The 23,309-nt window shown below is 31.9% G+C and overlaps 3 protein-coding genes, 1 long non-coding RNA gene and 3 other non-coding genes across 9 annotated transcripts; 3 read left to right on the forward strand and 4 right to left on the reverse strand.

The window, feature by feature from the left end:
- The first annotated feature begins 295 nt into the window (after positions 1 to 295).
- Positions 296 to 4,473, forward strand: LOC107933733 (uncharacterized). 2 transcript variants are annotated; one of them, XM_041090626.1, is made up of 11 exons: positions 296 to 671; positions 942 to 1,434; positions 1,525 to 1,652; positions 1,729 to 1,836; positions 1,914 to 2,059; positions 2,139 to 2,253; positions 2,339 to 2,419; positions 2,790 to 2,927; positions 3,077 to 3,164; positions 3,370 to 3,483; positions 3,967 to 4,473. In XM_041090626.1, the coding sequence occupies exons 2-11, from the start codon at positions 1,191 to 1,193 to the stop codon at positions 3,987 to 3,989; spliced, it is 1,185 nt and encodes a 394-aa protein (XP_040946560.1). In that variant the 5' UTR covers positions 296 to 671; positions 942 to 1,190; the 3' UTR covers positions 3,990 to 4,473. The 2 variants fall into 2 exon arrangements, with proteins under 2 accessions (XP_040946560.1, XP_040946561.1); XM_041090627.1 differs by lacking the exon at positions 296 to 671 and having other exon boundaries at positions 1,729 to 1,800.
- Positions 4,086 to 7,077, forward strand: LOC121215435 (probable methyltransferase PMT14). The gene is made up of 8 exons (XM_041089918.1): positions 4,086 to 4,251; positions 4,889 to 4,941; positions 5,202 to 5,394; positions 5,481 to 5,533; positions 5,581 to 5,672; positions 5,800 to 6,120; positions 6,667 to 6,732; positions 6,831 to 7,077. The coding sequence occupies exons 1-8, from the start codon at positions 4,086 to 4,088 to the stop codon at positions 7,075 to 7,077; spliced, it is 1,191 nt and encodes a 396-aa protein (XP_040945852.1).
- Positions 7,078 to 10,805: 3,728 nt separating this feature from the next.
- On the forward strand, positions 10,806 to 15,990 carry LOC107933738 (two-component response regulator-like APRR2). 2 transcript variants are annotated; one of them, XM_016866024.2, is made up of 12 exons: positions 10,806 to 11,074; positions 11,747 to 11,926; positions 12,734 to 12,813; positions 13,029 to 13,095; positions 13,200 to 13,246; positions 13,413 to 13,490; positions 13,599 to 14,105; positions 14,187 to 14,327; positions 14,484 to 14,741; positions 14,852 to 14,920; positions 15,023 to 15,097; positions 15,611 to 15,990. In XM_016866024.2, the coding sequence occupies exons 2-12, from the start codon at positions 11,797 to 11,799 to the stop codon at positions 15,770 to 15,772; spliced, it is 1,614 nt and encodes a 537-aa protein (XP_016721513.1). In that variant the 5' UTR covers positions 10,806 to 11,074; positions 11,747 to 11,796; the 3' UTR covers positions 15,773 to 15,990. The 2 variants fall into 2 exon arrangements, with proteins under 2 accessions (XP_016721513.1, XP_016721514.1); XM_016866025.2 differs by having other exon boundaries at positions 10,832 to 11,147.
- A 513-nt stretch (positions 15,991 to 16,503) lies between these two features.
- On the reverse strand, positions 16,504 to 19,069 carry LOC107933684 (uncharacterized). The gene is made up of 2 exons (XR_001693690.2): positions 18,861 to 19,069; positions 16,504 to 17,041 (listed from the first exon to the last, which is right to left on the reverse strand). It is a non-coding gene; the product is annotated as an uncharacterized lncRNA (long non-coding RNA).
- On the reverse strand, positions 18,516 to 18,612 carry LOC121215834 (small nucleolar RNA Z101). The gene has a single exon (XR_005911805.1). It is a non-coding gene; the product is annotated as a small nucleolar RNA Z101 (small nucleolar RNA).
- Positions 18,667 to 18,745, reverse strand: LOC121215838 (small nucleolar RNA snoR14). Its single transcript, XR_005911809.1, has one exon. It is a non-coding gene; the product is annotated as a small nucleolar RNA snoR14 (small nucleolar RNA).
- Positions 18,829 to 18,909, reverse strand: LOC121215836 (small nucleolar RNA U61). Its single transcript, XR_005911807.1, has one exon. It is a non-coding gene; the product is annotated as a small nucleolar RNA U61 (small nucleolar RNA).
- Positions 19,070 to 23,309: the final 4,240 nt, after the last annotated feature.

Consider the following 23,309-nt stretch of genomic DNA (forward strand, 5'->3'; position numbering starts at 1 on the left):
TTCTTCGATCTCTGACATTGACTGTCAGATCGACTTAGATCTAATATATATTCTTATACTCGTTGATGAGTATTGATTCACCATACTGATCATCGAACCGTCGCTCGAACCTCGATAGCCGAAATTCTTTAAATAAAAAACTTAACAGCCTACTAACTTAAACAAGATCTTTCAAATAGTTTAATGACTTAAACGAAAACTTTTAAATAGTTCAGTGATGATTTTGTAACTTGTTAAAGTTAAATAACAAAAATGTAAAGTTATGGGTGTAATTTAACCAAAGTCAAATAAAGGAATTAGAGAGGCTCTGTTTTTCTTTGTTTCTTTCTTTCATTCATTCATTCATTCCCTCCCTTTCTGTTTTTAGCAGTGAAAAATTTCAAAGGAAAAATTAACATCATTTGATATCGATCTAACCTTCAGAAAAAAGAAAAAAGAAAATGCCTTCAACACCCAAAAAGCGTCCAAAATCCAAGCATAATTCATATTCAAAAAATTACTCGAATCCCCCCAAAGCTTATTCCCTTCAAAAGGCGAGTTCTTGCGTCTCATTACCGTACTTGCAATCGCATCCGCTGTAGCTCTCTCCTGTAATTACTTCCTTACCTTCTTTACCTCCACCTCTAAACCCTTTTGTGATAGTAACTTAGACCCCATCGATTCATTCTCAGGTATAATTCTTTTATCCCCCCTTCTTTTCTGGGTATTTCTTTGTTTTTGTTTAACTTTGCTTTCTGGGCATCTTTTATTATGATATTTGTATTCATTCTGTTTATTTAATTTGAGTTTTGTTTGTAGTTTTAGCTATGGGAACTTTTTATTGGGTTTATTGGTTCATATGAATTTGTGGGTAACTTGAGATTTTCAAGTTTTTTTTGCTCATAATGTGTCAATCAATGTTCCTCTTGTATATTCTTATATGATGGGAAAAGTCCTCGAAGTGTTGTTGCAGCTGGCCGGATCTTCAACAATGGCAGGTATTGTCTCTGGGTCGTCTTTGCTGAGAGCTGTGTATGGTTCATGGATGGAGAGTGCCTCTAGGAAACGGGTTATACGCGGGCACACGACTGCTCATCATGGGGACGTGAACCATACACGCCTCTTGGTAGAGGCGGGAGACAAAATCTTGGCACAACCCGAGAACAATACCTACCATAATCTTTGGGTTACAGCCGGTTGGATCCTCATCAATGGCAGGTATAGTCTTTGGGTTGTCTTTGCCGAGAGTTGTGTATTGTTCATGGAGGGGGAATGCCTCGAGGCAACGTGTCATGCCTGGGCACACAGCCACCCACCAAGGGGATGTAAACTGTACACGGCTCTCAGTAGAGGCGGGAGACAAAATCTTGGCACAACTCAGGAACAATACCTATCATTGTTGGTGGTCTGACTGGCTGCTCAGCGGACAACACTCTGAAGACTTCTCTCAAAGAAGTCAGCCCTCCTCAAACACTATGTAGTTTTAGTTTTAAATTTGCTGCTCCAAAGTGATAGATTCCAACTCACAAATGTGTATTGCTACAGATTCTTGTGAGCCTTGCCCAAGTAATGGGGAATGTTATGAAGGCAATTTGGAATGTATTTATGGTTATAGAAGACATGGAAAGCTGTGTATAGAAGACCGAGATATCGATGAAACAGCTAAGAAACTTGTGTTACTAATATCTTACTCATTTTAGAATATTATATGCAATTTTTTGTCTTCTGATTATCATTTATGTGTTGCAGTCTGAATCCGTAGAAGCTGGCCTTTGTGAGGCTTATGCTCAAGTTTTGTGCTATGGGACTGGGACAGTTTGGGTATCTCATGATATTCGATTTCATATAATATCACATGTATAATACAGGAAATTATGTATCCTAGAAACTGGACATTACTGATGTCTATTGTTCTAAATATGTATATGTTTCAGGTTCGAGAAAATGATATTTGGAATGATTTAGACAGACACAACTTGATGCAAAATGTTGGTTCAGACCATACCACATATGTGTACATGAAAAGAAGGGCAATGGAGACAATAGCTAAATTATTGGAGACAAGAACAAATCTACATGGGTATGCTTATCAACGTCTATTTTTATGTTTCGGCATTTCAAGATATTTAATATACATTTCTCTTGTTTTCTTTTTACAGGTTACAGGAATTCAAGTGTCCAGATGCTCTGGCAGAGCATTACAAACCTTTGACCTGTCGTTTTCGTGAATTGGTCTCCAAGCATTCTCTTATTATCATGTCTATTTGTGCTGGGGTAGTCCCTTCTAAAAGCTATTCTTTGAATGCTTTAGTTATAGTATCAAAATTTTGAAAGTTGTTAACGATATTTAGCTTTATAGCTTATAGGGTGTGCAGTATTGTTCTTGAAAGTCCGTCAAAGAATGTATATTTCGGCTAGAGCAGAGGAGCTTTACAATCAGGTGCACAAATTTTTCAATGTACAGTTATAGTCAATTAACGGCTTATTTTCTGTACATGCTGCATGTCAGACTGTTTTGGATATGGTCTTTTGTATTTTGGTTTAATATGTTAATCAAAATTCTCGGCATTATTTTACCTAGTGCTCATGGACACTTTGCTGAGATAGATTCCGAATGGATGTAGTTAGATAACCCTCCTCATTGTTATATGTAGAAAATGATTGGTTAAAAACATTTCCCGCTTTCATCCCTAAATCTTGAGTTAAACCATTTTTAATGTCATTCTGAAAAGTCAGGTGAAAAATGGTCTTGGATGCTTCTCATATAAACAAAGAGAAAAAAATTGGTAATGAAGTTTTCTACTTGTTAGGTCTGCGAAATGCTCGAGGAGAATGCATTGAGGTCAAAGAATGTCGATGGTGAAGGTGAATCATGGGTTGTTGCCTCATGGTTACGAGATCATCTTCTTTTGCCTAGGGAAAGAAAGGATCCTCAGTTATGGAAAAAGGTGTTTTTTCTTACTTGATTTGATTAGATTTTTCCATATTGAAGTTTGAACTGCCTGTAGATTGTAGACTTGTAGTCGAGTAATCTGTAAGGTTTTAAGAAACAATTACTTCTTTAATGTTGATATCAGCTTTCAACTTTTCTTTTCAGGTTGAGGAATTAGTGCAGGATGATTCTCGAGTAGATCGTTACCCCAAGCTCGTTAAGGGTGAATCAAAAGTGGTGTGGGAATGGCAAGGTTTGAAAATCTTTATTTGAGAAGCTTCAAAATTGCCAAAACTCATGTCTGTTGTCATTTTATGTTTAACTGTTAGTCGGAGGAGCTTCTTGAGAACAATAAACCTACCATCTGATATTTTACTTGATGCTATCTCAGTGTTGGTACTAGCATCTTTGGAGTGACTTTTTCTGATCCTAACACATTCTTTTTAATTTCTTTGTAGTTGAAGGTTCTTTGAGCTCTTCGGGGAGGAGAAAAAAGGGGGAGGGAATCGAACTAAAACCAAATGAAAGCATCAACACAAACATAAACCAATCCAGCCGCACATTGAAGACTGGTGCGCTTTTAGCACATATTGTCCATTATGCTTCATGTTCTCTTTTCAATTTGGTTTCATATTTGTCTAATGTGGTAAAAGTACCATGAAGACCCTTTTACTAAGAGTTGGATTGTATTTTGCCCCTACTAAAAAAATGGGCAAATTAGTCTTGTCCGTTAAATTAAAGAGGAAACTGGTCCTATTAAAAGATTGATTCATTTCTACCGTTAAAAACTAGCTTTTGTACGTCAACATGATGTACACGTGGCACACCACATGTTACTATCTGGTTATTGTGTCAGTCATGCCAGTTTTTAACAGTAGAAATAGATGAAATTTTTAATAGAAAGGACTAATTTGCTCTTTGCTCTAACATATAAGGACAAATTTGCCTATTTTTTGAGTAAATGGAGGCAAAATGCAATCTAACTCATACCGGGGCTTTCATGGTACTTTTACCGTCTAATGTATATATATACACAACCAAAATGTTCATTGCAGAACCTAAAGCATTGATCTTTTGACATGGGAATGTTCTGGAAAAATGATTAGAACAGCCTCTTTTGAACCCCTATGGTCTGAAAAAACAAGTCTAGAGCCTGGCAAAGCAGAAGCCTTTGATGACATTCGTTATAGCTTTTAAGAACAGGGTTTTTGGCAGAGTAATCAAAGGTCTAAAAGACAATGATAAACCATTTGACAGTGGATCTACAAGCATTGGGAGATTGTGTCCCTTAGCAGCAGCTGCAGACCCACCAGGCTCTTGTAATTGTAAACCATTGAACAGTATGCAGCATACATAGCATAGCTTTTTTTGGCTCATCTGATGCGTCAAACCAACAAATAGGCATATCCAAATTAAGGGATTTTGGTGTGTTCTTGTCTATGTTGTAATCTATTTCTCTTCCCTTTCATTCTTGTTTTAGACACTCAAAATCAGAGATATTGAGTCTATAGTTAGAGATTGGATTTTTTTTCTCATTTCAGTCAATAAATTTCTTTTTTGTTTTTTCTGTCTCAAACCTAAGCACGCATCCACCTAAACTATACCATACAGGCACAATCTGTGGAGATCGGGAATGTGGTGAATATTCTTGACCAATAGGCCAAAATTGGTCAAATGCTAAGGTTAAAATAAATTTCTGATTTAAATGGATTTCATGGTGGTGGGATTAGTAATAATCAAATCTAAAAATTTCGTGGGCTTGGGAAAAGCAAGTCCATCTCTAAAACCCCAAAATGTGACCACCAGATTAATAGTGTGATCAATGAAACAATAAGAGCCAACGACCCAATTTCGTCTAGAGTTAAATTCCTTTTTATAATATATTAGTGTCTGTATTTGTGCAATGCACGGATCTATAAAATATTGTAAAAATAAGTGAATTTTTTTAATTAATTATAATTGATGAGCTTGCCTCAGTCATCCCGATTGTAGATGGTCCAGTCCGAACAGCATTGGAAACCGGCTGCGGGGTATGTTTTTACGCATTTGCTTTCTTTTGGGGTCGGGGTTGAGGGCTAGATAGTTGTTTAGTCGTTTTCAATGCAGCTCGCTTGTTAGTATCCTTTTCTCTGTTTATCTTGTGCCGATCGTGAGCTTATGATAGAATACATATTGTCTTGGTTTTATACATATATATGTGTGTTTGTGTTGTCATGAACCTTCATTCTCTTATATTCTATCGTCTGTCTCCATCGTATTACCCTTAATAATAGAACCGATGATAATGTAGCTAGCAAGTTGGGGTGCTTATATGCTGAAGAGAAACATTCTGGCTATGTCATTTGCGCCTCGGGATAATCACGAAGCACAAGTGCAGTTTGCACCGGAACGACGTGTGCCTGCCGTTATTGGTGTTCTTGGATCATCTAGAGCATTGGATATGCCTCGACGTTCTCGGTGCCTAATACCGTGGACTTCGAATGGTAAGTGGTAATTATCTAGAAGGATGTTGAGCTTCAAAACAATCCGGAAATTGATGAGCTTTCTACACGTGTACTTGTTTACTCAGATGGGATGTACTTAATGGAAGTCGATAGAGTTTTGAGGCCTGGTGGATACTGGGTTCGATTAATTGGAAGACCTATTATAAAACTTGGAAACGATCTAAGGAAGATCTCAACGCGGAACAGAGAAAGATGGAAGAGTTAGCTGAACTTGTTTGTTGGGAGAAAAAATACGAGAAGGGAGATATTGCTATTTGGTGAAAAAGAGTTAAACTATAAATCTTGTCGTAGGAAGTCTATCAATATGTGTAAACCGAGGACGCAGAAGATGATGCATGGTGAGTTTAGTATTGTCATTGTAATTCTTTCGTTTTTGGCATTTAGGTACACGAAAATGGAAACGTGCATAACCCCGTTCCCTAAGGTTAGTAGCGCGAGCAAAGTGGCGTGCGGGAAGTTGGAGAAGTTCCCTGCTAGGCCTTTTGCTGTTCCTTCTTGGATAACCGAAGGACTTGTTGAATCTTACCAAGAAGACAATAAGCTTTCGAAGAAACACGTGAACGCTTATAAATGGATACATAAATTGATCGGTACTACGAGATATAGAAATGTGATGAACATGAATGCAGGCCTCGGAGGATTTGCAGCAACACCCGAATCACCGAAACAGTGGGTGATGAATGTCGTGCCCACAATTGCTAAGATGTATACGAGAGAGGTCTAATCGGAATATATCATGACTGGTATGTCTCTTAGTAAATTTTCTCTAAAACTCAACAAACATGCATGTTGATACTATAGAGGGTAAAAGTACGTAGATGTTCCTATACTAGGAGTCAAATTGTATTTTACTCTCCCTATTAGAAAAATGGACAGATTTGTTCTTATAGGTTAGATTAAAAAATAAGTTGGACATTCTGTTAAAAATTTCTTCCATCTATTTGTACTGCTAAAAACCAGTCTTTCACATGTATCTCATATTGATGTACATGAGCATAGTAGAAATGAATAAAATTTTTAATATAAAGAACCAATTTATTTTTTGATTTAACGTATAAGGACTGATTTACCCATTTTTTAAGTAAAGGAAACAAAATACAATTTAATTCCTAATATAAGGACTTCCATATATTTTTACCTACGGTAAAGTTAGTGACCTTTTAAGGGTATTGGAATATTACTAGTAAAAACTTCGATAATGAATCCTCACAAATTTTTTTAATGACATTTTTGGTTTCTTGTTTGTTAAAGGTGTGAAGGTTTCTCAACATACCCAAGAACATATGACCTTATTCATGCTAATGGTGTTTTTAGCTTGTAAGAAAACAAGTAAGTCGGCTTTAATCATCTTCCATGAAAGTGTTCCATTATCTATATCTCTGAACAAGTTTATACATAAATAATTATATATATAGGTGTAAATTTGAAGACATACATTTGGAAATGGACCGGACTCTGCGGTCCGAAGGTGCTGTAATCTTCCGGGATGATGTCGATGTTATAAACAAGGTTAGCTCAATTGCTAAAGGCATGAGATGGGATATAAAGATGGTGGATGATGAAGATGAAGATGGTCCCCCTGTAACAGAGAAAATACTAGTTGCGGTTAAACAGTACTGGGTCGGTAGCAACGGAAGAAACAGTACTGTCAATGACGAATAAACCGTTTCAACAAGTTATATTATTTACTTCGAAGGAAATTACAAAATTCAGACCAAGATATCAACCGGTGATTAAGGTGGGAAAGTGACTCGAGCTTAGGTTAAAGGGATGTGATTCTAGATGGAATTAGTATAATGTAATGTTCAAATTTTAAAAATGGTATTATTGAGAAGATAATTATAAATTCTAAACACAAACTATAAAACGAGTACGGAAGATATTATGATGCTATCCAAAAGCAAAATATAATGGTTGGCCCAATTGGTGGCTAACAACTGATTGATTCATAAGCAAAAATGGATTATCTCAGGTGCCATTTGGTGAATGGTAGGTCACTTTCATTGTCTATGGTTGCACCATGGCTATGGTAGGGGTAGGCCATTTCATGTCTGGGTAAAAGAAAATTCAGAAGTTTCTCAATTTCTTAAATTGGTTCTTTTAAAAGAATTTAATTACCGTTAATTTCAAAAGTGTGTAATTAAAGATAATTAATTACGTCATTAATATTTTCATCAATTGTACATAATTTTGATTAATATGATAACAAATTTAGCATTCCAAATTTACTGATAATTTTGTCTTGATTTAACAATTTTAATCTGCTAACATTTATGTAAATGTATAAATATTGAGGATAAATTTGTTGATTTAAAAAAAAAATAAAACCAAGTTGACAAAATATAAAAACATCGAGAGCTAAATTTATTATTATACCAATAAGAAATTATGTATAATTGACCGAAGACATTAATATTGTTATTAATTGTTTTTTAGCTACTCTCTTTAAAAATTAACGGAGATTAAATTACTTCGAAATTTTTTAAAATAGATCAAATTGCTCAATTCCAAAATAAATTCAATGTTGTACTTTTATTTCTTGCGCATTCTAATAATATCTGACATTTGTGACTTCGGTATCTTTTAATTAGGATTTTAAATTTAAATTTTGTAAAAAAAAAGGAATTGACAAATTTTTATCTCCTATTTAAAGGTTTAACTTAATTTGACACCAAATTTTGTTGAAATCCAACATAATTATCGAAAAAAAAAAACCCCCTCTTTAATCTTAGACAAGACATTGAAATTCTGGATAGATTTGTTTAAACATGTTTGTCCCTTGTGGTCAACTAAGCTAGCTAGGTTCACCGGTATCCAATGACCCACGGCAACAGACCAAATGGCCTATATCTTGTGGTGAATTTAGGTAGTCAAAGGCTTTTGATGATTACCATTATGGGTAAATGCTAAAATTAGAGCTAAACCTTTTAGGAATTGTTTAAAAAGTTTTTATTTGAGTATTTTTATACATGTTTAAATTTTATATAATTATCTTAAAATTTGACTTTTTATATAAATAACTCGTAAAATGTTAGATATTAATTTAAGCATTTAGCCATAAATTTTCTATCTTTATTTTCGTTGTGTATCTTAATTTTTTTTCACTCACCCCTTCAAATTTAATGAACTTCAAAGCTCTTACTAACTTGATACAATAAATTAGGTGAATATTTCTCGACGACCAGCTCCGTAGTTAGGAGCAGGTACGGCCTTAACCCCTTCAATTAAATAGAACAATATCAGTTTTAATCTCTCTCAAAATATCCATTTTAAACATTTTTAAAGTGTCTCAAATCTCAATATCGAATATTTAACTTTTCCCAGTAAGCAATGATCCTCTCTTAACTCCAATAAACTTGTCAAAACAATATAACCACAAATTCTGGACATAATTTATAAAACGGATATAAATAATAAATAAAAAAATAAAAAAATATAAAATATCATATTTTTATATATAACAAAATCAACTTGATAAATAAGGTTGAATAATTACAACATTTATATAACTTATTCTATTTAGAATTTACTTGCAATTATTTTAAATCTAATTAGTTTGCCGAAGAACATAAACATCCAATTTTTTTTTTGGGTACACCACCAAAAAGAAAACACATAATTTGTAAAATTTTAAAGAATTTGTCGCTCTTGATCAGTTTAAGTTTGTTTTACGGTTCATATTTAAGATTTATAGTTGTCATTTTCAATAATGTCGTTTTTAAAATTTAAAGTTCTCTAATTGGAAATGCAATGTATCTTACTCATTTGGAGTTTGAAAAAATAAATGGTTCCCTTATAATAGAAAATACTTTAATTTGACATAATTTTACCTATACTCGTTTTAAAGTGTTGATGTGTATATATATATATATTAAATTACATATTAACCGAATGCTTCAAACAATTTAATCCAATAAACTTACACTTTAAGAGTTTTTTAAAAAATCTAATAACATTTAAATTATACCAAATTAAAATAAAAGATTAAATCGTAAATTTTTGTATATATAAGGACCAAAACTATAATTTACTCTGTCTATACCAATCTAATCAATAGTTTTTAAATGTCTTATTTTTCTAAAAAAAACAAATTCAAATTTTTACGAAACATTCGAAAATAGAAATTTAAAACATATCAATGTCAGAAAACATATATTTTAATTACGTTTTTATAAAAATCACAATGAATTTTTTTTTAAATTTAAAAGTTTATGTCTAATATCATTAATATTTTTTTTTAAAATTCGTGGATGTGAAATTTTGAAATATTGTTTCTTTTATAGAGGTTGAGTCTCGTGTAGGAATTTTTTGCTCGACCTCGGTCCGATCCGAATCGATATAAACTTTATTTTTTACTATTGTTTTAGAAGTATTTGCTTGTTAAATTGTAACTATTTTTGGTATTTTCAATTTGTCAAGAAATATTTATTTTTAATGTTTTTAGTATATTTGATGAATTATATTTTTAAAATTCTTTTATATAAAAGAATAATCTAACTTTTTTTATTACGAACAGGCCAAGTCGGGCTCGAATTTAACATTTTTAATCTAAGTCAAGCTTAGACAGAATTTTAGGCCTATTTTTCGAGCAAAGTCAAATCTAAACCTAAGAAGCAGGCTTAAAATTTTGCATCAACTCGACCTGAATCCATAATCAAATCTAATCACATTAAGCTTAGATTAAATTAAGATCCGAAATGAAATAGACTCTTAAAAGAAAAGCAAAATTACTCCAAAATTATTTTCTTAATATTTTTTAATTTGTTCAATCGATTCCGATTTAAAAACAGTTCCCAACGATCCACTTAAAAAGTAACTCAATGCCCCCATTCGAATCAATAGACGAACCAGATGGTTGACAAAAACATTAACCACAAATTATATACGATGCTGATAAACACATAAAGGTTTATATCAATTTATTAGGTGAATTTGATGTGGACAATTTTATAAATATATAAAATAAAGTATGCAAAACATAAAAAGTTGTTCCTAACATCTTAGATTCTGTTTTTATCTTTTTTATTCAATAATGGTTCCAATACTTACAACTTGACAAGAAATTGGTGAAAGTATCGTAAAGCTATACATTAGATCAAAGAGAAAATTAACCATTCTATTAAAAATTTTATTCATTTCTACTGTTGAAATTTGATTTGATTAATAGAATAACCAAAACATGTATCTTATTCTGATGTACATGACTTAATTTTTAAGGGTAGAAATAGATAATTTTTTTAATAGAAGGATTAATTTATTTTTTTGTCTAATATATATAAATTTATTTATTTATTTTTTAAATATAATATAAAATACAAGTGTCTCCTTAGTATTTTTACCAAAAAAAAAGAGTAATTATATTATATATATTTTTTGAACAGGATAAAATCATGGACCCTTGTAGATTAGGAGGAACACTATTCTCCTAAAAAGCCAAAGGAGGGGGGCGGGTGAAAATGAAAAAGTTTAATGAATTTTCTTCTTTATTTGCATATTCTGTGGCCTATAGGGAATTGATAACAACTGTACACAAAAATTGACATCGTCTCTCTCACACAAGCACCGCACTTAAAAAACTCCTTTTTTTTTTTTTACCTTTCTTAAAGCTTTCATTGCATGCTGATGCTGCAGCCATAACCAAAAGCACGAGCTTTATGAGGTGAAATATAAGAAAAAAACCCATTTTTCTTCCATTGAAATCAGTTCCAAGTTCTTTCTGGGTTTTTTTTTTGGTAATTTATATTTTGTTGCACGCAATTGAGTTTTTTCTGGAAACTAGAAAAAAAGGGTCTTTTTTTTTTCTAAAATTTGTGGTCACTTTGATGTTTGTTCTTTGCATGCATGAAGTGGGGTTTTAGTATGATTTTGATTTTTTTTAATGGTTAGTTCCTTTGAATATAATGTGTTCTTATGCATTTTAAGGAGATCTTAAATGGGTTCTTTCTCCAATTCTATTATTCTTTGCTACTATGTAACTAATTGTCATCATCATTCCTTTAATTAGTAATCAACAAAAAGGTCTTTTCTTTTTTTAATTCTTTATTTGGCAAATCATCAAGTACTTGATGCTGCATGCATATAACAAAATCTATCATGCATTAGCCTTTAAAATAATGTATTTTTGTTCAATAAAGTCCTTTTATGAGTCAAAATTTAGTCTTTCATTTGCAATGGGGTCATCAACACTAAAAGTTGTTTAATTTGGTTGAATTTGTGTAAAAATTGGATCTTGCTTCATGGTTTTTGTTCTCTTTGATTTGATCATTAGATCAAAGATTCAACCTTTCTTTTTTTCTTTTTTTGAAATAATCAGATTTTTTTTGATGAACAGTGATTTGCAATACTTGGTGGTTGCTTAAGAAAGGATGCCACAAACCAGCTATGGTTTGCACTGCTAATGATTTATCTACATGGAAGGATTTCCCAAAAGGTCTTAAAATCCTTCTTCTTGATGGAGACACCAATTCTGCAAATGAGCTAAAATCAAAGCTTGAAGCTATGGATTATATTGGTTAGAATCTCCCCTTTTGTTAGCTGAATTCATTTCATATTGTCCTCAATGCATCTACTATTGTTCCATTGCTTTAGATTGGGAGTTTTTTTTGGGTTCTTTGGAAGTTTGGTTTAGGATGTAACCATGGATAAGGGGCCAATGATGAATCATAAATTATTGAGGTCAAAATATAATTTTACCATTATATTAACATGTAATTTTATAAAAACTTTAAGCGTTTAAATGAAAAATCTACTATTTTTTTGGGGGCTAAGATCTAATCATACATGAAACTTGGAAATTTTGCAATCACAAGCTATATAAAAAGGAATCAAATTTGCCAATGAGGCCTTGGCTCAGTTGGCAAAGGTGGATCCTGAGTACCCAAGTTTGAGATCTACCATGCGCAACTATATATATAGGTCTCCAAGACTTATCATGTGGGATTGGACTTTATTTTTTACACTTGAAACGAAACAAAAGGAATCAAATTTATTGCATTTACTTGGAATATGCTATAAATAGATCTCCACATGTTGAACCAAATCAACAAAAGTAATTGCTTTTTTCTCTTTTTGGTAGTATTAATGTTTTAAAACTTAATTTGATGAAAAATGTATAAGCTTTCTCTTTTAAGTGGTGGGGGTGCTTTTAAAAAAGTTCAAACTTTTCTTATACTAATTAATATATATATTATGTTCTTGGTATAGTTCCATATATAGCAAATGGCAATTAAGTCTTTAATGTGACATTTGTTTATATTACCTGCTTTTGTATCTCTTTTAATGTATGATAAAAGTTATTGATTTATTGTGCCTTTCGCAGTTTATGCTTTCCATGACGAAAATGAAGCTATTTCGGCGGTTTCGAGTAGACCTGAAAGCTTCCATGTAGCCATTGTAGAGGTAATAAATGAACTTTAGTTTCTACAACAATTTCTGGTTAACATGAAGCATGGTTCAAATGTTGATGATTTGTCGTAACTCGTAAGCACACGTGTTTTGAAAATATGTATGCCATTCTTGTTTTGTTATGCTCGAGATAAATTCAACAATGCTGAGCCATCACTTGCTTCATTAGAATACTATTTAGTTTGAATATGTATCCGATCTCTTCACAGGTTAGTACAGACAATAACAATGGGAGTTTCAAGTTTCTTGAAACGGCAAAGGACTTGCCTACCATTAGTAAGTTCAGAAACTATACACCAATCCTGGTTGTTGAGCATATTGTCAAGTTCATTGAGTTACTAATGCATCTGTAACTCGTTTTTTTTTTTTTTTGGTTTCAGTGACTTCGAACATTCATTGTATTAGCACCATGATGAAGTGCATAGCGGTAAGTTTTATTCTCGCCTACCATTTACTGAACAGTTTTACGTGTATTTTCAGGTGCACCGTGCGCATATGTGTGCATCGACGTTGTCAATCGAAGACCCGAAATTTGTTTCTACGTATCATTATTGCTAACTACGAGCGGAATGTTTTGAAAACATTTTTTACAGCGTGGTGCGGTTGAATTCCTTAAGAAACCACTTTCTGAGGATAAACTAAGGAATATATGGCAGCATGTGGTTCATAAGGTTAGTGTGGAATCCTGATGCCGCTTGAATTTCTCTCGAATTTACATGTAAGGTGCAATCAAGGTACTGCAATATGGGAATTCTCATTTTTTATTAGTCCATTTACAGGCATTCAATACAGGAGGGAATGACCTTACTGAATCACTACAACCAGTTAAAGAGTCCGTGGTTTCGATGTTACAACAACAACCGGAAAATCTAAAACCTAAAAACGAAGACTCGGAAACAACAGAAGATGCATCTATGATTCATGAAAATGACAGTGAACCACCTGCGGGTAATGATAAGTACCCGGCTCCTTCAACACCACAATTAGAACAGGGAGGAAGATTGTTAGACGATAGAGATTGCCAAGATCATACTCATTGCTCAATAGAAAAAGGGAGCGGGGATCAAGATGGAGAAGCCGAATCTGTCGAAACTACCGGTGGCAATACAACTGCAACAGGTGGCCAACCTCGGGGACCGAGTGAGACCAATGTAAAAGAGGAGGATGACTCAGTTGATGGTACCATGGGCGAGAGTCCACAAAACCGAGTAGATAGCAAAGGTTCTGATGTTGTTGCTGAAAAGCCAAGTTCATGTCCCGATAAAGCTAATCGGAAAAAATCAAAGGTAATGCTGATTTACATACAATTGCATGTGATTCCAGATGTTGATTAGTAATTTTTTTGTTCCTGTTGTTTGTATTATCAGGTAGATTGGACACCCGAACTGCATAAGAAATTTGTTCAAGCAGTGGACCAACTTGGTATCGATCAAGCTATCCCATCTCGAATACTAGAGCTAATGGAAGTAGAAGGCTTGACGAGGCATAATGTGGCAAGTCATCTCCAGGTTGGTAATATATATTATTTGTTTGTGGAACAGAAATATATATATATATACACTCACTATGTGACTCGGACTGGTAATATATATATTCTATATTACTTGGATTACGGTTCTAGTGTTAGATACGGGTAATGAGCCTCCCGTTTGTTTGTGGAACAGAAATATCGAATGCAGAGGAGACACATTTTACCTAAGGATGATGATCGAAGATGGCTACAAAGACCTCAAACGCAAAGAATTTGTAATTATCCGCATAAACCGATCATGGCCTTCCCTCCATATAACCATGTCCCGGTTGGTCCAGTCTATCCCATGTGGCGAGCACCTTCTCATCCACCCACCATCCAGATGTGGGGCACCCAAGGTTACCCCCCATGGCAACCAACCGAAAGTTGGCATTGGAAGCCCTATCCCGGGGTGAGTTTATTATCGTCTACAATTCCGTCTTTTCAATAGTCCAAGCTAAGAAATCGTGAAATGCAGCTATATATATATATTATATGCATGATCGATTTTTTTGGTTTCAGGTGCAGGCTGATGCATGGGGTTGCCCAGTTATGCCGCCACCTCAAGGATATTTCTCTACATTCCCTCAAGTGAGTATTTAGCTACCTAGTTTAATGATACTTGTTTAGATTATCTGGAAAAACAAAAATCTGGTATTTTTATACGATTGAAGTGCATGAATGAATATGTAGAATGCGTCCGGGTTTCAACCGTGCAACGTGGACAAAAGAAATGGCATGCCGCAAACCTTAGTTGAACATCATCCGGTATGTATTCCGCCATTTTTTGTTTCTGGAATTTAGTCATACTTTTCAAATTCAAGTCCAATTATTACTAATGTTTAAATTATTTTGTGGAATTTAGGTTCATTAAAAAGTAGCTGTTTCGGTTTTTTTTTATTTTATTTTAAAATGTCAGGTCAATAAATTTAATTAAAAAAATTAGAAGTGCTAACAATTAGAATTAGAATTTTAAAATATTAAAAGTAGAGATTAAATTCTAAATTTATGAAGAGTATTGCATGTGTGATTAGAAATGAGGTGATTGAGTAGGTAAAAATATTTATCTCTTGAGTTTGACCCTAAACCAAACTTTGAGTGACTTCGAATTTGAATTTGAACTTGAAATAACTCGAATCTTTGAATTCGAATTTAGACTTTAAACCTTAAACTCAGAATGACCCTACTAGACTACCAAACAATTTGAATCCTCATCGAATCATTTGAACCTGAATGACTCGCCCCGGTTTATCCCCTAATTTGTGTTTGTTTGAATGCCAGGAAGAGGAGGTGATTGACAAGATGGTGAAAGAGGCAATAAACAAACCATGGCTACCATTGCCATTAGGTCTAAAGCCTCCTTCCACTGATAGTGTTCTTGCTGAACTTTATAGACAAGGCATCTCCACCGTCCCTCCTCACATCAACGCCTCCAACCGTTAGTTCATGTTGACACGAAACAATAGCTTTTGAGATTTTTTCCCAAATTTTAGAACTGGAAAGCACGTGCCTTTGGAGCGCGTGGTTCAATGTTTTTCTTTCTTTTGTTGATAACATCATTTCACACGTGGACACGAAGTAGGAAAAAAGAGTTTATTAAAATATGTCATAAGTCCCCATACTTGTTGTAAATTTATTTTTTAAGAATTAGTTCTGTTTTACACTGGGATTAAATTCTTGATAATAAGAAAATACGAGGAATAAAATCTAAAATTTTGAATAGTAGAGGGGGTTTTAACAAAAAAGTAGAATCCGATGTCTATTGCATTTGCAAGAGTGAAAGGGACGGTGTGTAGTGGGTTTCGTAGTGACAAGACAATGGAGGGAGTAGAAAGGGCCACATGGATGCAATTTGGACCGCACATTTCGTGAAATTAGCGGAAGAAAAGATTGGATTTGGACAGCGGTAGGGTTAATACGTCAATTATGACTCGCTGTCTATTTGTATTAATCAAAGGTGAAATTATTTCTATATATTATATAATTTATATCACATAAAATAAAATAATAAATTATCTAAATATAAGATTTTATTAAAAGACGTAGTTCTTAATTATTTTTTAATTCTATTTAATTAAATTTTATAAATTTATAAAAAAAGAAATTCAAACTTTTATTTACTATAAATTTAAGAACAATTTTAGTCAGAGTAAATATTAAATTAAAATAATATCTACCAAAATGGGCTTGAACTAATACATTTTAGACTAGACTTACAATTTTGCATTTTATAGTTGAAACAAAAAAGGAAACTTTGGGCTCATCTAGTTATAACACAGAACATCCACATAAGAATATATTGAACCAGCATATCAAAATCTTAATTACATGTATGCATTCTTCAAAACATTGTACACCATATAGCAAGGTGGGAGATCTTTCTCAAAAAGACAATATAATAAAGAAATCTATCATGTACAAACTACAAAAACTTGTTCAGATTCCCTCCACAAATTATCTGCTCACTCCTATGCATACCTTTTGTTCATCCTAAATAAGAAAATTGACAAATGTGTCACCTTCTCTCTTCCACCTTAGGTGTCCAATGGTTATGCAAAACAAGTTTGCAAATCATAAAAATCTTATTAACAATCAAGGTTAAGATTTATATAAGTTTTTAAAGAAAGGGTGCAAAGACCATTACCAATGTTGGAAGAAAACAGGCGACACCCTCCAAACCTTTCCAAGAGAAATCTTATATGGTTGAGGAACCTAAAAAAAAAAATTCTTATAGGGTATTTAGAAAGTGTCGTATATTCTTACTACGACATCATCTTTTTAACTTATTTTAATAAATTTCCCCAATTCAAAATATAAAAATAATACTCATGATTAGTCAAACTGTTATTTTCATGCCCCAAATGGTTTTAAAGCATTGTGACCCTTCCAAATAATGATGTAGCCATCATGTTTAGAGAGCTACGAGCTCAAATCATTGAGAGCATGACATAATACTAATAATAGTTACTCTTTTATGACTTGGCATAAGAACAACAGTAACTAAAGAATAGAACTTCCATTCAAAGTTTAAAGTGACATAAATATCTAAGTGCTTAAAGTAATAATTAGTGATTTAAAATATGGCATAAGACTAATAATAACTAAAGAATAGGACTTTCATTCAAAATTTAGCATGACCTAAGTAAATTACTACTTAAGATATGCTAAACTTTAAATGAAAGACCTATAATCAGCTATTAAAGCCTACAACCACTTAGTAAAGAAACGTACTAAAATTCTAATTCTTCAAACAATGAAAGCATAGTTTCAATGCAATGGCAATATGAGTAAGAACTAAACAACCATACACTAGGTTTTATCTAAACACCATTATTAAATAAGCCTAAAAAAATCCTAATTTCTTCAAAAAAGCCCTTGCAAATGAGACCATACATTCAAAAACAATGACAATTTGATACCTCCACCACTACCCCATTGAGCTTTTTTTTTCTTCTTTTTGAGTCAGAATTAAACAAAACTCATCTAAACAGAGTTCAACCAAACTTTCAATAGTTTTAACTCAAGCAGCAACACAGCCACAATGTAAAAAACTAATGGTAATGCAAATTTTATTCATCAAAACTTAAAAATAATATTCAGAATGTTAACTCAACAAGTTAACCTAATGAGCAATCTGAAAAACAGTTCAACTAGAAAACGCCAAAGCATATATAATACTTCAAAAAGAAAGGAACTTGTTAGTACTACAAAATGCTTTGCCAAAGTTGTGGATTTAGTACTTGTACTTTTATCTGAAAAAATTAATTGGTTTGATAAACAAACAAGGTTAAATTCTACTATTAATCCCTGTACTTCGAGAAATTATAGATTTAATCTTTCTACTTTTCAAATTTTAAAATTTCAATCCTCAACAAATAACAACTGTTAAAATTGACCAATTCGAAAGGTACAAAGACTAAATACAAAATACACAACTTTCTCAAAGTAGAGACTAATAACATAATTTAACGTAAAAACAAATTAAAGAGAATCAATGCATTGAATAGCTGAGCAGAGACATAAAAATGTTCTAATTAATAGCATGCAATTCAATGAAAGCACCTAAAACATGATTAATACATGCATATCCATCACTAAATTTGATAAAGGGTCCTATGAACTAAACAAAAGATTTAGTATTATTTTGCTAATAATATTTCTAAAAAACAGTAATAAAAATAGAAGAAGCGGGTATCATGTCTCCAAGGTGATTTACCATCAAAGAAATACTAATTCAGACGCAAATTACCCATTAAACAATTGAGATTCATGAGATACCCAGACTATATTTCAAGTTAAAAAACCCTAAATTTTCAAAAAAAGAGGGGAAATAAAAAGCGATCAGAACCTGTCGGAACTTCAATGTAACATCAAATTATTAGATCAGTGTATTACGAGTTTCTATCATCACATCGCTTTTGATTCTCCCCTTCTTTTAAATAAAAATAAAAAAGAAGACATTTTTTAAAAAAATTTTAAAAGAATAATCGGATTTTTGTGAGCTCAGAACTTCTTAGAGGGATTGTGTTACCGTCATAGATGAATCCTCTGGTACACAGAATAATTGTTCCTCACTGCAATTAGTTCCACAAAAGAAAGAGGAAAATAATTATTGAGAAAAAATAAATGAATCGCTTGAAGATCTGATAAGCTGATGAGTGAAATGAGTATTTATAGATACAGAGAGAAACCCTAGCAGACTTCTTTTAGTAAATTAGTACATTAGTCCCTAAACTATAACCTAATTCTCATATTAGATCTTAAACTTTCTTTTTATCAGAAGTGTCATTTAAATTATCAATTCTATCTTGTTTTACTCAAATAATGCATGTTTTTTTTATTATTTGGCATTATTTTTGGAGTAAATTAAGAAAAAATTGATAATTTAAGTATCACAAACTTTAAGGATGAATTTGAAAAATTGAGGTATAATTTAAGGGTCAATTTACAAATAAAACCTTTTCTTGATAAGTAAATTTATGGATCAATATCTAGTCTTACTAATATTAGTTATATCGATGTTGAAATGGTAAAGTGGATTAATACGGGTTTTGGATTGCTGGTTTCTAAAATAATATTAGTTATTTTTCGGTGATTATGGTTAAATTTTGGGGTGCACTACAACCACTTCAAATAGCATGGAATCTCGGCCTAAAGCGAGTGATACTCGAGATGGATAGTACTGAAGTAATGCAAGTGATCCAAGTAAATAGAGGTTAGCAACATTATTCAACTGTAACACGAGCAATTAAGGATCTACTTCAACGTCCTTGGATGGTTCGAATTTCACGTATCTTCAGAGAAGACAACAAGGTAGCTAATTATTTGGCAGCACTGGTGTTCTCAAGACCTTTGGGTAGATTTATATTCATGCAACAGCCGGATGAAAATTTTCAACTACTACATCATGATTATTCTGGAATGGCTTGAACTGGCCTATTTTAGTTTCGCTATATCCATCTTTCGTAAAAAAAAAAAAAGCAGCAAAAATTTCAATTATTTGTTTTATATTAATGTTGGATATCTAAACAACAGTTACCTATGTTGCTTATAAAGTATCATTTTAGTTTTGCTTAATACCTGGTTTGGTCCTTATATAATACATAAATTGTTATTAATTTTAGTATTTGAGAATATTTGAATTTGGTACTTATATTTGCATTTTGTTTATAATGTTACCTAAACCCATTTTTGGGTTTTTTACAAAATTATTATAAAAAAAACCAAAATGTTATCCCTTTTTTTATTTACCAAAATATTATAATTTTTTTTATTTATCAAAATATATTAAAAAAACAAAAACCTGAAAAAAAAAACCTGACAACAGCCTGATCAGGCCAATCACATTGGCGGCACCAAAGGTGCCAAAATGATTGGCAGCACCAAAGGTGCCAAAGTGATTGTCCTGACCAAAGGTGCCAAAGTGAATGGTCTGACCGGACTAAAATGTAACTCTCTGCAGTTTTAAGGACCTGACATGCAAATTTACCATTTTTAATTTTGAAAGTGAATTGCTACCGCTGTGCGGGGCGCACTAAAATTGAAATGTGGCTAATTGCCTTCTAAGCCCTCCTTATTTATTATTTTCTTTTTATTCCCCTTCAACTCACTTTTTTATTTAATAAACAAGCCCTCAACCTATTTTTGTAGTTAAATAAGCTCTTAATCTATGATTTTTACTCATAAAAGCCCTTTATTTTATTATTAAAGTAAATATATTTTACCTAAAGTAAAGCTATTTAAAAAAGAATAAACTAATTCGCATTTTATGTATTATTTTGGTAATTTGATGAGAATAGTTTATTAAATAAAAAAATTTACTAAATTTGATGAGAATAGTTTATAATTATAATTTATTTTTTCTATTTGGGTTACATTTATGGGTGATCTGTTTTATTATTACTTCTGGTTTTTCAATAAGGCATGCCTGGTATTTCTATTAATTTTTAATTAAATCTAATATTAGTTAAGTGATAATTAAGATACTTAGAATTCTAATTAAGTAATAACTCTATTTTACTTTAATAAACTATTCTCATCAAATTACCAAAATTTATAATATTAGTTAAGTGATAATTAAGATACTTAGAATTCTAATTAAGTAATAACTCTATTTTACTTTAATAAGTTTATTAAAAAGTAATAACTCTATTTTACTTTAATAAACTATTGCTTTTAGGCTTAGTTTAGTAATGTTTCAAAAATGTTTTTAGGAAAAATGTTTTTAAGGAGAAGTAAAAATTTATGAGTAAAAATCATAGATTAAGAGCTTTTATGAGTAAAAATTTAGGAGAAGTAAAATATATTTACTTTAATAATAAAATAAAGGGCTTTTATGAGTAAAAATCATAGATTAAGAGCTTATTTAACTACAAAAATAGGTTGAGGCTTGTTTATTAAATAAAAAAGTGAGTTGAAGGGGAATAAAAAGAAAATAATAAATAAAGAGGGCTTAGAAGGCAATTAGCCACATTTCAATTTTAATGCGCCTATCACGCACAGCGGCAGCAATTCACTTTCAAAATTCAAAATGGTAAATTTGCATGTCAGGTCAGGCCAATCTCTTTGGCACCTTTGGTCAGGTCCTTGAAACTGCAAAGAGTTACATTTTAGTCCGATTTGGTGCCGCCAATCACTTTGGCACCTTTGGTGCCGCCAATGTGATTGGCCTGATCAGGCTGTTGTCAGGTTTTTTTTTTTTGCAAGTTTTTGTTTTTTTTTGGTATATTTTGGTAAATAAAAAATTTATAATATTTTGGTAAATAAAAAAAGGATAACATTTTGGTTATTTTTTTTTATTTTTTTATAATAATTTTATAAAAAAACCCCCCATTTTTTTGTTAAAATATTTATGTAGTAATAAAGAGTTAATAAAAAATTGTTACGTGTCCAAAATGTCACCTCACCCCCTTGATGGAAATTGGCTATTCAGGCTCTCTAAGTTTTTTTTTTTAAAATTTAAATTAGTAAAGGTTTTTACACTTTGCCCTTAAAATTATAAAAATTTGATTTAATCTTTAAAAGTTATAAAGATATAAACTATAAAAAATTAAAATTTCATTCACCCCTAAAAAATTATTCTAGCTTTGCCCCTGCTCAGAGCCACATCATCAACAACAACTCATAATAAAGGAAAAATTATGATGATAGTAATTATATCCACTTATAAATATAATTTCAACTACCTAGACATGTTTGGCTCACATATTACATTTTAATTTATTAGGTCGTGGTTAGTAGTACATATTGTAATTACACTGGTACATAATTTAAATTACCTTGTTTAAGAATTATATAATGGTAAATCTTTCACATCAGAGACACTATTAAGTGAGAGTTCATTCTCTAACTGTGTAGACTTTAGAATATGTTTTTAAAAAGTATTAATTATTATTAAAAATTATCAATAATACTTTAGAGTTCATCATATGTAATATATTAGTTCAAGAAAGTAGTCGACAATACGGTTACTAATAAAAATGATAAGAAAAGAAAGCATCATATGCAATTTTATCTAATTGCTCTAGTATTCTATATTTATTGGGATATTCCCTCTCTAACATTTGGCATACTCCATATACTCATATGTTAGTCATTGACCAAGTTTGCTATCATCTGAATCTGTATCATTAAGATTATTAAGATATTCTTCTTCCACGTACTCTTCAAAGTTCAAGATATAGATTGTCCCAGTTCCACAACACAATGCCTAGAACTACCCATAACTCATAGGGGTGAGCAAAATTCGATTCGCTCGAAAAAAATTCAAAATTTGAATTATTCGAATCGATTTAATCGAATCAACTTGATTTTTTTTTAAATTTGAGTTTGAATTGTGTTGAGCTATCGAATTTGAATAACTCGAATAATTCGAATAAACTGAATATCAAACTACCCCACTCTAAACTATTATTCGAAGAGAGGTGAAAAGCATAAAATTATCTATTTAAAAACCGTATGATTGTGGGGAATTGAGTGAGTACTTATCCGTCTATTGAGAGGAACCTATGTAGAGCAAATTATTGTGTAATCAAATCATTTTAATAGTCTATACTAAATTTTTATTGAGAAAAGTCATAGTTGGGAAAGTTCGTTCATTGCCATTGTATGGGAGTGAAGTTGCAACAAGTGTTAGGGAGATTGAGCTTAAATAACCTCTTATACTATAGAAATTATAATAAATTACTCTTTAAGTGAATCTTGTAGACGTAAGATTGAATCTAAATTAACCAGTTAACTATATTCATTGTTTACTTTTTTTTTTTAGTTGTAAGTTATTTCATTAAGTCGCAACTCATTATAAGTGTTGTAGATATCTAGCCAAGAATATTCTAATGTCATGAAATAACCTTCTCAAGCACATGCTCCAAGAATTTATACTAACTATAAAGCTCGAGTTTTTTGACGGTAAAAGTGTTATGGAGGTTATTGTACTAGAAATTAGATTATATTTTATCTCTATTATTAAAAATAGTCCCTA

Source organism: Gossypium hirsutum, chromosome D03, assembly GCF_007990345.1.
Source record: "Gossypium hirsutum isolate 1008001.06 chromosome D03, Gossypium_hirsutum_v2.1, whole genome shotgun sequence".
In the NCBI taxonomy this organism is placed as follows: domain Eukaryota; kingdom Viridiplantae; phylum Streptophyta; class Magnoliopsida; order Malvales; family Malvaceae; genus Gossypium; species Gossypium hirsutum.

What these genes read in the sequence shown, in the direction of transcription:
- LOC107933733 (XM_041090626.1), top strand. Translation starts at nt 1,191, where the DNA reads ATGGCAGGTATAGTCTTTGGGTTGTCTTTGCCGAGAGTTGTGTATTGT. An exon ending in ACAAGAACAAATCTACATGG is followed by an intron (nt 2,060 to 2,138) that starts GTATGCTTATCA and finishes TTCTTTTTACAG; the next exon opens with GTTACAGGAATTCAAGTGTC. An exon ending in ATCCTCAGTTATGGAAAAAG is followed by an intron (nt 2,928 to 3,076) that starts GTGTTTTTTCTT and finishes TTTTCTTTTCAG; the next exon opens with GTTGAGGAATTAGTGCAGGA.
- LOC121215435 (XM_041089918.1), top strand. Translation starts at nt 4,086, where the DNA reads ATGACATTCGTTATAGCTTTTAAGAACAGGGTTTTTGGCAGAGTAATC. An exon ending in AATACCGTGGACTTCGAATG is followed by an intron (nt 5,395 to 5,480) that starts GTAAGTGGTAAT and finishes TTGTTTACTCAG; the next exon opens with ATGGGATGTACTTAATGGAA. An exon ending in TGAGGCCTGGTGGATACTGG is followed by an intron (nt 5,534 to 5,580) that starts GTTCGATTAATT and finishes AAACGATCTAAG; the next exon opens with GAAGATCTCAACGCGGAACA.
- LOC107933738 (XM_016866024.2), top strand. Translation starts at nt 11,797, where the DNA reads ATGGTTTGCACTGCTAATGATTTATCTACATGGAAGGATTTCCCAAAA. An exon ending in ATGTGGCAAGTCATCTCCAG is followed by an intron (nt 14,328 to 14,483) that starts GTTGGTAATATA and finishes TTTGTGGAACAG; the next exon opens with AAATATCGAATGCAGAGGAG. An exon ending in ATTGGAAGCCCTATCCCGGG is followed by an intron (nt 14,742 to 14,851) that starts GTGAGTTTATTA and finishes TTTTGGTTTCAG; the next exon opens with GTGCAGGCTGATGCATGGGG.